Source organism: Theropithecus gelada, chromosome 2 (assembly GCF_003255815.1).
Source record: "Theropithecus gelada isolate Dixy chromosome 2, Tgel_1.0, whole genome shotgun sequence".
Lineage (NCBI taxonomy): Eukaryota > Metazoa > Chordata > Mammalia > Primates > Cercopithecidae > Theropithecus > Theropithecus gelada.
The window spans coordinates 101463796-101480120 of NC_037669.1; the positions used below are offsets into that span (position 1 = coordinate 101463796).

The following is a 16325-nucleotide window of genomic DNA, read 5'->3' on the forward strand; positions in this document are numbered from 1 at the left end:
TTAGCTGTTTCTTCTCATAGTTCCTTGTGGTGAGCTTCCTAACCTATATTTTAGTTTGTTGCCTTTATTGAAGGAGAGCTACCAGTCTCTTCTTATTTGCTTACCAACAAAATACCCATTGTTTTCAAGAGCACTCTTAGACTTTTACTTCCCCACACCACTTTGTTTCAAATAAAGTCAGTTCTATGGAGAACTTCAAAGCTCTTTTTTCTTATGAATTGCCTCCCACTCTGGGCAAAATCTCTTAGGCACAATTCCAGGCACTCGGGCAGGGGCAGTAGCCTCTCAACTTCTCAGTTTCCTTCTTCCTTAATCCTCCCCACCCCCAGAGCTTTCGCCCTACAAGTAAGCTGGAATGAGGGTGATTCTAGTATTCTTGGGCTGCCGCTTCTGGGATAAAGTCTCTGCCCTATGAGTGGAGGGCTAGATGGAAAAAGGGAGCCGACATTTTGGCCACACTCACCAGAAATTTAGAGGCCTTAACTCAGAATTGGAAGAGATAAGAAATGCTGGTGGCCTGAAGCTGCTGCTGCTGCTTTTTTTTTTTTTTTTTTTTTCCCCATAACTCATACATTTTTATTGGTAGACATTTCGTGGTGTTGTAATCATTTATGTATTGGAAAATGGGATTATTTTTGATGATAACAGCATTTCTTTATTTCAAACGCACTGAATGACCACCATGTGACAGGCCTTGCACTAAGATAAAATAAATATGCAATAAGTAATTTTTTTTTTGAGGCAGAGTTTTGCCACCCAGGCTGCAGTGCAATGGCACAATCTCATCTCACTGCAACCTCTGCTTGCTGAGTTCAAGTTATTCTACTGCCTCAGCCTCCCAAGTAGCTGGGATTACAGGAGTGTGCCACCATGCCTGGCTAATTTTGTATTTTTAGTAGAGATGGGGTTTCACCATGTTGGCCAGCCTGGTCTTGAACTCCTGACCCCAGATGATCCACCCACCTCAGCCTCCCAAAGTGGTAGAATTACAGGCATGAGCCACTGTGCCTGGCCTGCAATACGTAATTTAACATGTAGGCAGTATTTTTTTAAATAAAAGCATTTAAAAAGATTTTCCTTTTATGCAGATATCATTGATGTGCCTTTCCATTCAAAAGGCTCAATGTCTTCTTTTTCAATTTCATTTAAAAATTTGATTTCATTAGTTTTTGGGGAATAAGTGGTTTTTGGTTACATGGATATTTCTACTTGGGGTTTCATTGAGCTTCCTAGATGTGGAGTGCTAGGATTTGAATGTTCTTTAGCAATGATTTGTGAGATTTTGGTGCACCCATCACCACATCCCTTGATTGGGAGCTAGGGTAGAGGAAACTCTATCTTTTTGGCCACCTCTGTCTAAAGTGGAGCCTCCATAAAACTTGCTGGAAGGGCCTGGGGGAGACGTCAGATCATGGCTTCAGTGTCATCAATTTCTACCATTCTTACTGAATTTTAGTAGATTTTCTTGAATGAATGTTTCTTCATTTGCTGTACACTCTCAGAATAATTTCCAGAGACTTCAAATTATTTTTAAAACAGTTTTCACCACTTACACTTATTTCCCTAGGGAGAACGTTCACAGAGATTCTCATGCTATCATCCACGGAAGTGAAACTCTATGTGACTTCTTTATTAAATTCTAAATGTATTCATTTAAAGACATTTTCAGATTATTATGTTACTTTCATCTTTTTCTCAAGTGAATTCACCTCCTAGTTGTTAATTTTAGGAAGTCTACTGATTTTATGTTTGTTTCCTCATACATTTTGGAATGTTAGCTTAAAAGCTCATCTTTAGTGGGAGGATCTGTCATTCTCTTTACAGTCTAAGTTCTATGATTGTCTGTAATAAATCCTTCTGTGGCATCCATTTCAGATCCATGTCTTATATTGCCAACTTTGGATTGTGGTCTAATAGTGATACAAGTCATATTGCAGATCAAGTCACTGAACCAGTGGATACCTTTGCCCAGGTCCTATTTCTGAGGTTGTACTTCTTCCTGTCTCACTAGGTATGCAGCTTTGTACAATTGTAATTATAAGCATTTGCTACAGCATTTTTTTTTTTTTTTTGGCTTTTTTTCTTAAGTGCAAGAACTTTACCTCAGCCCCTAGTTTCAAGTCTTAAATATAGCTCTGGTTCCCTTCCTCGTCTTAGGGTACTTTTAGACACCATTACCTGCTATCTTATTTAAATTTTTACTACTTTATATTTCGTTTCTGTGTCTAGTCCATAGACAGGTTACCCCTTTTTGTATGCATATGTTTGTGAGGTATATTTGTGGCTATATTAGTGAGGTGACAATGCTAGTAGCCCTTGCTCACTCTCAGCACCTCCTCAGCTTCAGAGTCCACTCTGGCTGCACTTGAGGAGCCCTACGGTCTGCTGCTGCACTGTGGGAGCCCCTCTCTGGGCTGGCCGAGTCTGGAGCCGGCTCCCTCCATTTGCCGGGAGGTGTGGAGAGAGAGTCGTGGGCGGGAACCCAGGATGCGCTTGGCACTGGCAGGCCAGTGTGAGTTCTGGGTGGGTGCAGGTGCAGGCTCAGTGGGGCCTGAATCTCAGCACGGCGGACCCCTGCTGGGCTTGATGGAGGGATGAGCTCCCTCTGGGCTGAGCTCCCTCTGGGCTGCTGGAGTACCCAGGCTAGGTGCCGCAAAGTCCTACCCTGAGTGCCATTGAAAGGTGAAGCAGGCTGGGCTTCTGGGTTGGGTGGGGACTTGGAGAACTTCTCTGTCTAGCTAAAGGATTGTTAATGCACCAATCAGCACTCTGTGTCTAGTTCAAGGTTTGTAAATGCACCAATCAGCACTCTGTGTCTAGCTAATTGGGTAGGGGACTTGGAGAACTTTTGTGTCTAGTTAAAGGATTGTAAATGCACCAATATGCGCTCTGTGTCTAGCTAAAGGTTTGTAAATGCACCAATCAGCGCTCTGTCAAAATGGACCAATCAACTCTCAGTAAAATGGACCAGTCAGCTCTCTGTAAAATGGACCAATCAGCTCTCTGTAAAATGGACCAATCAGCAGGATGTGGGTGGGGTCAGATAAGGGAATAAAGGCAGGCTGCCCAAACTTGCAGCAGCAACTGGCTGGTCGGCTTCCATGCTATTGAAGCTTTGTGCTATTGCTCATAGTGGTAAATCTTGCTGATGGTCACTCTTTGGGTCCTCGCGGTTTTTAAGAGCTGCAACACTCACTGCAAAGGTCTGCCCCTTCACCTCTGAGGCCGGGGACACCACGAACCCACCAGAAGAGAGAAATTCTGGACACATTTTCGGACACGTATCTGAAGATCTGAAGGAACAAACTCCGGACATGCCATGTTTAAGAACTGTAACACTCACCATGAGGGTCTACGGCTTCATTCTTGAAGGCATTAAAACCCAGAACCCACCAATTCTGGACACATTAGTATATGTGTGTATTTTTACATATGCTATTACATGAGTGGAGAAATGTTTCTGAATCATTACCTTATACTGTCACAGTTGCAGGAGTCTTCACATAGATGTTAGTGTAAAACATTCACCCAAGATGTAACTGTAACCTGCAAAAGGGTCTGGCTGCTAGCTGCTTATGAAAAGAATTCGAAATAATAACAAATTATGATAAGAGCAATATTCCCTTACTATCTGTGCCAGCAAGGGGAAGAGCAGAGACTCATTCTACTCTTCAATTTGTGGAAGGAGTGCGGGGGTTTTTAAAGAAAGCATTTGAGATACAGAAGAGGCAAGGGGGGTGAGGGGGTGCTCAGTGGTGTGACTTGCTCCCGTGGCACTTCTTGAATTGTTGTCCCATTTGGTGAAGGGGCTGGCACCATCATGGATCACGGATCCTGCCAGGTTACACATTAGTTGCAGTCAATCTTGTAGTCAATCTACAGCCGGGGATAGGTTCCATTCTTGAAGTAATCTTGTTAGGGAATTCTAGAGGTATCTGGTCCCTATCAGGATCTGACACTTGAAGCTTCTAAGAAAATTAATGATCACATAAAAGAGCATGGTGTATAGTTAGAAAGCATTTAGGTAAATAAATGTGCATAAGGTATGGGAATATAGTATGGGAAAGGAAAGGCAGTGGAGGTTCACAGCGCATTCCGAGGCTGTATTTCAAGATAAGAGGGAACACGTAGGCAGTTTGTCTCAAAGTTGTATCTTTGACTTGGAGGAGAAAGAGGAACAGGAAAGGGAAAAAAGAAAAAAAAGTTTAAAACACGGTTTGAGGCTTAGCTGCCAAGCTGCTCGGTTACATGACTTTACACGTTCTTCTTAGATATCCCTGTAGGTCATCAGACCAAATTTATTTTTCAGTTTTATGTAGTGATATATTATTTTTCTTTATGCCTTTTAGTTTCCTATTTTGCTAAGGAAACTCTGTACCCCACATGATAGCAAGTTATTTTTCAAATTTTCCTTTTAAAATGCTTACCCATTTATTTTTACATCAGAATATCATATGATTATATATTTTATTTTTACTGTATTATGGAATTGTGTACCATTTATTAAATAATTTATCATTTAGTCATTGAATTGAAAGGGTATGTTTAAAATATATTAAATCCCCATATAAATTATATTAAATCCCCACATAAGTTTTATTTATGAATTACTTGTGGAGTTTTGTATCAGAACCATACTGTTTTGATTATGTATCTTTGCAACAAGTTCAATATCTGTTTCCTCTAGTAGTTTTCCCAGAATTATGTTGAGTTTTTCCAGGAGCAGTTTTTAAAGAGAAAAAAGAGTAATAATGTCAAAGGCTTATTCTCATGATGAAGAGAAAACCAAATAGCATTCAAACTTCTTTCATCTTAAGTGACATGTCCAGGAGGAATATTAATTCTATCCTGGGCTCTCTGTGTTAGGCCTATGAGCTCCATCAGGAGAACAAGAAACCCACCAGCCAGGGAGTTCAAAATGTGGAAATTGACATGTTCCCTGAAGATGAGCCTCATCTGACCATACAGGATCCCCGAAAGGTAATTTTCCTAGGATGTCAGAGGAGCTTGTGGCTCATCCACACACCTTCTCCAGGATAGCTATTATGGAAAAATGGCACAGTTAATGCAGAGAAAATTGCAAGAATCGAGTTTTGAGCAAAAGTCTAGGCCAAGTTTCTCAACTTTACTTCTATGACATTTGAAGCAGGACAATTATTTGTTGTGGTGAGGTTTTCTGTGGATTATAAGATGTTTATCCATATCCTTGGCCTCTATGCATTCAGTGCCAGTAGCATCCCCCAGTTAAGAAAATGAAAAATGTCCTAGACACTGCCAAAATATCTCCTGGGGGGCCAAGGAAATAAGAACTACTGGTCTAGGCCTATTATTCCAGTAGGTGAGACAGTGGAAAATTACAGTCTCAGTAAAGTAGTCTTCTTACCGCTTAGGCAGCATATCAGGATTATGATCCATAGGGAGAAAAAGTAGAGGTACTATATCTGCATATGCCTTGCCATTCCTCAGCCACAGAGATGAGCTAGAGAGTTCTCTTCTGAAATCAGACTGGTCATAGCACTTAGAGAAGAACCCAGCAGGAGGGGTGGTTCTTGACACCTCTCATCCTAGAAACCTTTGTCTAGTTCATTTCATCCTTAAAAAATCAGACAGTGAGAAACTCCATACTACCATGGTGAAAGAAGGTCTTAGTAAATGGCTCCCCATTCCTTTTGTTCTGATGTGCAGAAGTCTGATGTTACCAGTATACTATCAGAATGTAGCACCATTGATCTTCAGGATGGCTTTGGATTGTTACCTGAGATGGTTCCCGAAAAGCAACCAGAGAGATGTTTGCCCAAAGGTAAGTGGCAGTATTTCTGCATCCAGTTCACATAATCTTTGGATGGGGTTTCTGTTCTTCTTTGAGGCTCTGTGGTTTTAGTAGACAGCATCTTTCTACTTCTATTGGAGACAAAAGCAATGAGAGGGCACCCATAGATTCTTGGGGCGATTGTCAAGTCTAGGCAGAGAAGATTTCAGGAAATTCTTGCTTTAATTGGGCTCCTCTCACATGGCCCAACATGCCAGGTAAACACTCTAGAAAACTTTCTTAGAAAGCCCACTGGGTCAATATGTCTGCCACTTTTTGTGGTTCCCAGGGCATTCAATGTCAGTGTATATTTGAGGTGAAAGACCAAGAAAAGAGTTCAGACATTGTAGTCAGGATCTTTAGCTTAGGAGCAAGACTGCCTGAGCTCAAATTCTGGCCTCGCCACTTATGAACTGTGTGACTTGTTCAATTTAGTTAACCTCTCTGTGCTTTATTTCTAAAATGAGGGTAATAATAGTACCCAAAGCAAAGAGCTGTTGTGAGTATTAAATGAGTTAGTATAAATCACTTAGAAGAGCATCTGGAACAAAAATAAGCAATCAATAAATGCAGCCTTTCCTAATTCCTTGAGTGGATGTAGTGGCTTTTTCCTATGGGCTTTTACTATTTCTTATATTCATTGTAGTGAACTTATTTGCACTGGTTTCCCCCATGAGGTCCTTAAAAACAAAGGCAGTGACTTCATCAGCATTGTATCTCTAGTGTAAGAATAGAAGCCGGCCCAGAAATGGGTTCAACAAATGTCGATGAATATATAAGTGACAACAAATTAATGAATGAATCTAAAAAATTATCTATCGGATTAGGACTAAATTGGGTCCAGAAAGAACACAGATAACAGATTTCAAAGTCACATTCCAGGTTGTTTAACAGCTCCAAAGCTGGACAGGAGTTGGATTAAGGATTTCCAGTAGATTGCAGTTCTCCTGATTTACATTTGCACTGGCCCTTGAGGTGTGCATATGATGTCAACAGTGGAGATGAGAAAGAAAGGTGATTTTATCAAAGAAGGGAGGAGTGAGATAAAAGCCAGGAAAAAAGTATAGTCTTTTAGGAAGATGAACCTACTGACGTTCTTGGAAGAAGAAAAGAGGCAGAGTGAAGAGAGCCCATAGTGGTTTAAGAAGATGAGGAAAGGAGCAGAATGTTATAATCATCATGAAGTAAGGATCAGCAGAATTTGTACAAGGGGAGGAGGAGAAAAGGTGGAAAGGGCAATGTGGTCTATGCTGAAGGCCTGTGTGTGTTGAGAACAAATGCTCAGCTCTTTGTAAACGTCTCGACATTTGATCAAATTCTTTCGTGTATGACCTGAGAGGTTCACAAAGCCTGTGACCATTCTACCTAATTCCCTGGAGTCCTCCAGACATGATCTCTTTATGACTACCAAAAAAATTACTGCATAACAAACAACCACAAAACCTCAATGGCATAAAATAATAAACATGTGCCTGCAGGATTCTGCTGATCTTGGCTGGCTTCATTCATACAAGTGTTATCTAGTCTGGGCTCAACAGGGCAACATGGCTCTGCTCCACATGTCTATCAGCCTCCTTCCAGACCCAATGGGGTATCCTGAATATGCCTTTTTTTATGGAGATGGCACAAGAGAGCAAATGGAAACATGCAAGGCTTTTCAAGACCTGGACTCAGAACTGGCACAGTGTGACTTCCATTCCACTCTATTGGCCAAAGCAAGTCACATGGCTGGGACCAGATTTAAGCGGTTAGAAAAAGGTGCTGTACTTCTTTAATGCGAGCAACTGCAGGTCACGTGGCAAGGGGTATGAACACGGGGTGGGGGTGAAAAGTTGCATTTTAATGCAGTTTATTACAGACACTAATGATAGTGCTACCATTAATTTCTTTCAGGCTTTGGTTGCTGCTTTCCATGCTGTAGCATGGACAAGAGAAAGCCTCACTGGGTCATTTGGTGGAACCTGAGGAAAACCTGCTACCAAATAGTGAAACACAGCTGGTTTGAGAGCTTTATTATCTTTGTGATTCTGCTGAGCAGTGGGGCCCTGGTAAATCATCATGGTCTTGTGGAGACATTGGGCATCAGGGCAGCTGGGGAAGCTGCACTCTTACTTGGCTTCTCATGGGACTGTGAATATGGGAGACCAGGCAGAAGTGGTCTCTGGTGCTGCTGGTTACCGCAGTGGGCAGGGTTTTGCACAACTTCTGAAGTCATGCTCAACTGGGATATCCCCAAGCAAAGATGCTTTATCTGTGTGGAAGAGTAACTAAAACCAGCACTTTAAAGTGGCCACTAGAGTCTGGTCCTTGATCATCTACCTCTCAATTCTGGGGGATTTCTAGACATTTTCACTATATCCTCCATAGTTCCTCCTCTAGACAGCAATGCTTTTACTCTCCCTCTTACTGTAAACCAAAGTGCTGTTTTCTGAAAGGTAAAATATTATAGGAGGGAGTTACAGGGACCAGATTAGGATATAATAAGTTGCCTTGGTATTTTCTGTCATTCATGATCCCTTGAAAGAAAGGACAAGGAGATGTTGCTTTATATGCATGATCAAAGTGTGGTATGAGTCCCAATGAAGTTTAGAAATAACTCTGAACCCACCAGCTTCCATAGCCATAAAGCCATCCACTCCTTTATGCTCTGTCTCCACACCTTCTGGTCCTTGTCTCCCTTTCCCCTCTCTGCTAGGGGGATAGTATCCTTTCTTTTATCATCTGCATATTTCTCCCTCTCCTTTTCTATTTTCTGCTTTTTTCTATCATGTATATTCACTTAAAATGATTATACAGTAATGTGGAGCTAAATAATACGGAACCAAACTCTCTTACTGTTTGACATAACAAACAGTTATGAGTTTTTTATGAGAGTTTGGTTCCATATTACTAAACCCAGGAGTCTTGGGTTCTCCCCTACTAAGAGTGACAGAACATTTCACAGCGAGTCATTAGCAAGTGGAAAAGGCAAGGAAATATCTTGCTCCTACACCCCATAGCTTCTGATTAGTGTTTTACACTTGTGTGATCTCTAGGTGAAAAGAGATGAATACATACCAGAGGCCACCGGGGATTGTGATCAACATACATCTCCATTTGTCTACTTATTACAGTGTAAATTATTCTTCAGACAGAAAAGCAGATATCTCTAAAACCATCCCAGAGGATTCCCTTGATCAATTTTTATTGTTAATCTTGAGTCTAGTGTTACCTGTAGACTTGCCGGTGACTACATTTTGACTGGCTGTCTACTCTTATTCAAGTGGTAGGGTTTTTTGTATTTATTCCACAAATGATACTTATGATAGGCAGTGGGAAAGCAGTGATGTTGCTAAAAGGCCACAGCAAAAATGCCCCATGGTGCCATAAAAAGAAAATTTATGATCAGAAATGTAGCAGAGGGCACACAGCCCCAGTTCTGGGCAGAACAAAGCTGAATACACGATGCAGAGGGTGCCAGGAGAAGGACCCAGCCCGTATTTCCCTGTACGTATTTGTAGACAATTAAGAACAAGAGACATCAAGTCATTTGCCACTATATGTATCTATCAGCAGCATCAGCATCACCTGAAAGCTTGTTAGAAATGTAGAGTATTACATTGTAACAAGCAGTCCATTATAACAAGTTCCCTAGGTGATTTGGGGTTCATTAGAGTTTGAGAAACTCTGGTCTAGGCAACTATGTAATAATAAGAGCTTCCTGTGTCAGAAAATGGCCTAGATATAATGTGGAAGCCTCTGAAGCACAGTTGCAGATATAATATGCCTGCTCATCCATTGAGCTAACTACTCAGGTCTGCTGAACCATCTTACCGTTAAGCCTCCCAAATAAGGGAGGAAATGAGCACCCAATACCATTCAGATTTGTTTATCCTCAAGAGGCAAACAAACAAAGTCCCTGACCTCCAGGAGCTTGAAGTCTAGTAGGAAAGATAGCTGGAGCGATTATAGACCAGAAAGTATAGATCAAGATAGATAGAGCAATTAAGTGGCCTACTCAGGGAAGCAGTGGGTGACATGGGAGCATGTAGGATGGGAACCTAACCAATCCTGCTGGAACAGGACAGTTTCCTGTAGAAAATATCAGCTAAGCTGAAATCTTAAAGCCAAAGAAGAGCCGAAAGAGCAGAGGATGAGATAGAGGGCCTTCTCCAGCCAAAAACCCACTTGGCAATTAGAAGTGAGACTGTTTCACTCTTTTGCATTCTTTTTTTCACCCCAGGACTTTGGGGCTGTGGACTTACCCTAGTCCCCAACAGGAAAGGTGATTTCCTTCTTGCCTTCAATGTTGGCGTAAATTTCATGGGCAGCTTTAGTAACAGGCCTTCTTCCTTTCTTTCATTCTCAGTAACTCTGTAAAGGCCAAAAGGACAGCTTATACCTTAGTTATATAGACCCTGTAGAATCACATACACTTTGGGTAAGGGAAGTGTGTGGATGTAGCATTAAAAAGGGTTGCTCTGAAAGCCAGAATTTCTTTTTCATAGTTACACATAACAATGTTCAATACTCAAAGTAATTTACACTGGGAGCTTTAGCCCAGAGTGTTCCAAATTTTGTGTGTCATGGCACACATACAAAATGACACTATTTGTAGGGAATGGTAAGGTAAATGGATGAGGCTGTTTGTAGGGGGAGATGAGGGGCATCAGGGTTGGCAGGATTTAGAGGGTGGGCTAACTTGGACTTCATGTTATAAGCAATAAAGAGACACTGAATTAATTCACCAAGGCAATTGGGAGGATGGGAGATGGTCTGTGCCACTGGGTGGTCCTGGGAATGTTGACAAGACATATTTGGCAGCAGTTGAAAGTATGAGGAAGCCCAGGAAATAATGTGATCCATTAGGAAGAAGTTTTAATATTCAGGGGACTAGTAATAAGAAGTTGAGAAACTATTATGACAACAGAAGAAAGAGGATTTTCCTTCTTCCATTTTTACTTACTCAAGGAATGGATTCCATTGGAAAAGTTTAGCCTTAATATCTTTTGAGCAAAACCTCATTACCAAGAGAGATACCCGTTTTTATTCACATAAGGAAGAAAAGCAAAAAGCAAATTTACCAAGAAGTTCTTTGCAAATATTCAGTCTGGCCTATGGCTATGCTTTTTCGTTTCAGATATTTGAAAATGTTCACCTTAAGGACCAACCCAAAATCCAAGAATTACTAAATTGTACTGACATTATTTTTACACATATTTTTATCCTGGAGATGGTACTAAAATGGGTAGCCTTTGGATTTGGAAAGTATTTCACCAGTGCCTGGTGCTGCCTTGATTTCATCATTGTGATTGTAAGTTTACCATCTCTGTGTCCCACACAGGCTGGGGTAGTGGTTAAGGCAGGGATCATATGGGGGCTGCTTTTCCTGTGTGTCTCATGTGGGATGTCTGTCTAAAATAGTTTTTCTTATTATCATTGCCTCTTCGCAGTACTTGGAAGTAGTTGTCATTTGTCTATCAGCAGTTTAGCCTTTTCTAGGTCTCACTCCTCATACACTGCACTTTATATGCTCACCACTCCAACCTTTCCCATGATGAGAAAGGTTTTTTCCTTTCCCATGATTCATTCACTTCTCTGCATAAGCACTGTTTATGTATGATATGTACCTAGAATAACTTTCAGTATCCTCGATTGTTTCTTCTTCCAACTGTGTATTTCTTTTCAAGACTTCTCAAAGCTGGTCAGCAGCCAATAGACTAGGCTAATATCCATCTTAATTGTCAAGCAACATAAGAGGATTGTTCACATACAGTCTCTCGTTTAATATGCATGACAATGTTCTGAGTTAAGCAGCATCGTGTGACGCCTCCCACACTGTATACAAGGAAACCTGAAGCTCAGAGGATTAGCAGTTTGTTTCAGGTCATAGAGCTGATAAGTGGTGAAATTGGAATTCACATGTCTACCTATATGACACAAAAGCTAATAATAGTATTAGTGGATCACATTTATTGAGTGCTTTCTCTGTATCAAGTACTCTTCCATATGTTCCAAATGCCTTCTCTCTTTTAGTTATCATAGCCACTCCGTGGCAGGTACTACTATTTTTGTATATTCAGAGAAAGAAAGTAAGTCATAGAGAGGCTAAGAAACACGTTCAAGATTGCCCAGCTAGAAGTGGTGGTGAGATACAAACCTAGTAAGCCTCACTCCAAAACTCTTGATTTAACATTACATCCTCTTTTTAAGATTAATTTTATGTTTACTGATATATAGTAGATGGACGCATTTTCAGGATACATGTGATTATGTAATACCTTTATATAATTAAAAGTGGTGGAACCTAGTAAGTCTCACTCCAGGGCCCTTGATTTTAACATTACCTTCTTTCCATCATGATAAAATTAGTTAAACTTTGTCCCTGCTCTGCAAGGAAGTAGATAAGACAAATGCATGAGCATAAACCATGTGGTCAGCAAACCCCACTGGAGAACCATAATGTTGCTGGTTAGCACAAACAGACTATGTGTTCATTTAATGTGGACATCAATATCCTGAGTTCATCAGTATTACATGACATCTACCACATTGCAAACAAGAAAACCAGAAGCTCAGAGGCAAGGAAAGAGAAGCTCATTGTGGTTCAGGCATTTTAGAAAGGCATCAATGCCATAGAAACTACAACAGGATTCAAAGATGAGAATAAAAACATCCATGTTTGTCAGTCCTGTTAATTTCTAGAGAACAAATAATTCTGTACCTATTATCTTAATAGATTATAGTAAAAAGAAAGCCCTATAAACTATGTGAACAGAAGATTGGTATCTCAATTATAGGGATCTGTGTTTTACTGGATACAAGCCCTACACTTAGGAACCTGGGTCCTAAAGCTAATTGGTCTACCCTCTTTTTGTGTAACCTTAAGTGAAACACTTCCCCTCTTTTGACAGTAATTTTCTCACAGGTAAAAATGAGGATGTGGACTATAAATTGCCCAAACTGACTAAATACAAAATAGAAAACTAGTGATAGTTTCACTAGAAATCTAGGATCGCCATTAACGATATCAAAACAGTAGTCCAAAGCCACACTGTCAAAAGGTACCAGGCCCAGATGGGTGGGTTTGTTTGTTTATTTATTTATTTATTATTATATTTCAATAGGTTTTCAGGGAACAGCTGGTGTTTGGTTACATGAATAACTTATTTAGTGGTGATTTCTGAGATTTTGGTGCCCCATCGCCTGATCAGTGTACACTGTACTCAGTGTAGTCTTTTATCCCTCACACCCTTCTTTCCCCTGAGTCCCCAAAGTCCATTGTATTATTCTTACGCCTTTGTGTCCTCTTAACTTAGGTCCCTCTTATGAGTGAGAACATACAATGTTTGGTTTTCCATTCCTGAATTACTTCACTTAGAATAATAGTCTCCAATTCCATCCAGGTTGCTGTGAATTCCATTATTTTGGTTCTTTTTATGGCTAAGTAGTATTCCATGGTGTATGTGTATATATATGGCATATACTATATATATACCATATATATATATATCACATTTTCTTTATCCACGATTTGATTGATGGGCATTTGGGCTGGTCAATATTTTTGCAGTTGCGAATCGTGCCTGCTATAAACGAGTGTGCAAGTGTCTTTTTCATATAATGATTTGTTTTCTTCTGGGTAGTTACACAATAGTGGGATTACTGGATCAAATGACAGATCTATTTTTAGTTCTTTAAGGAATCTCCACATTGTTTTCCATAGTGGTTGTACTAGTTTACATTCCCACCAGCATTGTAGAAGTGTTCTTTTTTCACCACATCCACTCCAACATCTATAATTTTTGATTAGGGCCATCCTTGCAGGAGTAAGGTGGTATTGCATTGTGGTTATGATTTGTATTTCCCTGATAATCAGTGAGGTTGAACATTTTTTCCTATGTTTGTTGGCCATTTGTAAATCTTCTTTTGAGAGTTGTCTATTCATGTCCTTTGCCCACTTTTGGATAGGATTATTTGTTTTTTTACTTGCTGATTTGATTGAGTTCTTTGTAGATTCTGGATATTAGTCCTTTGTCAGATGTATAGATTGCAAAGATTTTCACCCACTCTGTGGATGTCTGTTTACTGTGCTGATTGTTTCTTTTGCTGTGCAGGAGCTTTTTAGTTTAACTAAGTTCCATCTATTCATCTTTGTTTCTGTTGCATTTGCTTTTGGGTTCTTGGTCATGAAGACTTTGCCTAAGCCAGTGTCTAGAAGAGTTTTTCCCATGTTATCTTCTAGAATTTGTATGGTTTCAGGTCTTAGATTTAAATCTCTGATCCATCTTGAGTTGATTTTTCTATAAGGTGAGAGATGAAGATCCAGTTTCATTCTCTTACCTATAGCTAACCAGTTATCCCAGCACCATTTATTGAATAGGGTGCTCTTTTCCCAATTTATGTTTTTGTTTGCTTTGTTGAAGATCAGTTGGCTGTAGGTATTTAGCTTTATTTCTGGGTTCTTTATTCTGTTCAATTGGTCTGTGTGCCTATTTTTATACCAGTACCATGCTGTTTTGGTACCTTTGGCCCTATAGTATAGTTTGAAGTCTGATAATGTGATACCTCCAGACTTGCTCTTTTTGGTGAGTCTTGCTTTGGGTATGCAGGCTCTTTTTTGGTTCCATGTAAATTTTAAGATTGTTTGTTCTAGTTCTGGGAAGAATGATAGTGGTATTTTGATGGGAATTGCATTGAATTTGTAGATTGCTTTTGGTAGTAGGGTCATTTTTCACAATGTTGATTCTACCCATCCATGAACATGAGATGTGTTTTCATTTGTTTGTGTCATTCATGATTTCTTTCAGCAGTGTTGTGTAGTTTTCTTTGTAGAGGTCTTTTACCTCCTTGGTTGGGTATATTCCTAAGTATTTTTGTAGTTTTCTTTGTAGAGGTCTTTCACCTCCTTGGTTAGGTATATTCTTAAGTGTTTTATTTTATTTTATTTTGTTTTATTTTCAGCTGTTGTAAAATGGGTTGAGTTCTTGACTTGTTTCTGAGCTTGGTCACTGTTGGTGTATCACAGTGCTACTGATTTTTGTACATTGATTTTGTAACCTGAAACTTTGCTGAATTCATTTGCCAGTTCTAGAAGCTTTTTGAATGACTCTTTAGGGTTTTCTATGTATACAATCATATTATCACAAGACCCAGATGGTTTTGCAGGTAAGTTTCACCAAACTTACAAGGAGCAATTAATCTCATCTTATTCAAATTGTTACAAAGAATAGACAAAAAAAGGGAAAGCTTGCAAACTTATTTAGTGAGACAAACATAATATTGATAATAAAATGAATAGAACAGAAATGAATCAAATAAGAAAATAATATTACAATTGTATATCTTTATAAATCACAGATAAAGAACTCAACACATGTGGTTTACTATTATTATTATTAGCCTTGACAGCATGCAGACTGTGGTGTGGATCTGAAATTCACCACTTACCAGCTGTATGACATGAAACAAGTTGCTGATCCATTTAGCTTCAGGTTTTCTCACCTATAATATGGTATAGGTTGCAAAATGCTGCTTAGCTTGGGATATTGTTGTACAGATTAAATGAGAGAACGTATGTGAACAATTCTATAATATTTATTGTCAATCAAGATTATATAAAATTGCCATCATAATTTTTATTAGAAAAGCATAAATCACAAGAAGATACACAATTCAACTACATCAAAATGTAGTAAAACTTTTATTTTTGTATTCAACAATACTCTAATTACAGTTAAAAACCAACTAGAGCCTGAGAGACAGTATTTGCCACAACAGATCATTATTATTCACAACATATAAAAATTTCCTACAGATTCACAGGAAAAAAACAACCCAGAGTAAGAATGGGATAAGTATACAAACAGCCAGTTCACAAAAGGAATAAATGTATGATGAAATATACACTAGTTCTATCACCAGTTAGCATAGAAGTGCATATTAAAATGAGAGGCCTCTTTTTACTCATTTGATTGGAAAACAAAATATATTGTTTTGAAACATGGTCTCACTCTGTCACCCAGGCTGGAGTGCAGTGGCAACCTCTGCCTCCCAGGATCAATTGATCCTTTTGCCTCAGCCTCCTAAGTAGGTGGGACTGCAGGCGCCTACCACCATGCCCAGCTAATTTTTGTAATTTTTGTGGAGACGGGTTTTACCATGTTGCCCAGGATGGTCTCAGACTCCTGAGCTCAAGCTATCCTCCTGCCTCGGCCTCCCAAAGTGCTGGGATTACAGGCTTGAGCCACTGTGCCCAGCCATGGCAAAAATTTTAAAGTTGGATAACATCGATATTTAGAAGGATACAGGAAAATGCGATCTCAAACCACTGCTAATAATTTAATTGGTGCAGCCACTGTAGGGAACATTTTGCACTGTTAAGTAAAAATCACAAATGACCCAACTCACAATCCACAAATATCACTTGTTATAGATCCAAGGAGAACTCTTGCCTATGTACCCAAGAAAAATGCACACATCTGTCCAGTGTACAGTTGTGCATAATACTGTCCAGTGTACTGTTTTGCCTAATAGC

General features: G+C 39.7%; 1 protein-coding gene across 3 annotated transcripts in view; it reads left to right on the forward strand.

The window, feature by feature from the left end:
* Positions 1 to 16325, forward strand: part of SCN11A (sodium voltage-gated channel alpha subunit 11) — a 217171-nt gene that overhangs the window by 168642 nt on the left and 32204 nt on the right. For all 3 annotated transcript variants that reach the window (XM_025376599.1, XM_025376600.1, XM_025376598.1), the window contains 4 exons: positions 4867 to 4980; positions 5686 to 5800; positions 7703 to 7857; positions 10929 to 11102. In XM_025376599.1, the coding sequence (XP_025232384.1) occupies positions 4867 to 4980; positions 5686 to 5800; positions 7703 to 7857; positions 10929 to 11102 (558 nt within the window). The remainder of the gene's footprint in view (positions 1 to 4866; positions 4981 to 5685; positions 5801 to 7702; positions 7858 to 10928; positions 11103 to 16325) is intronic.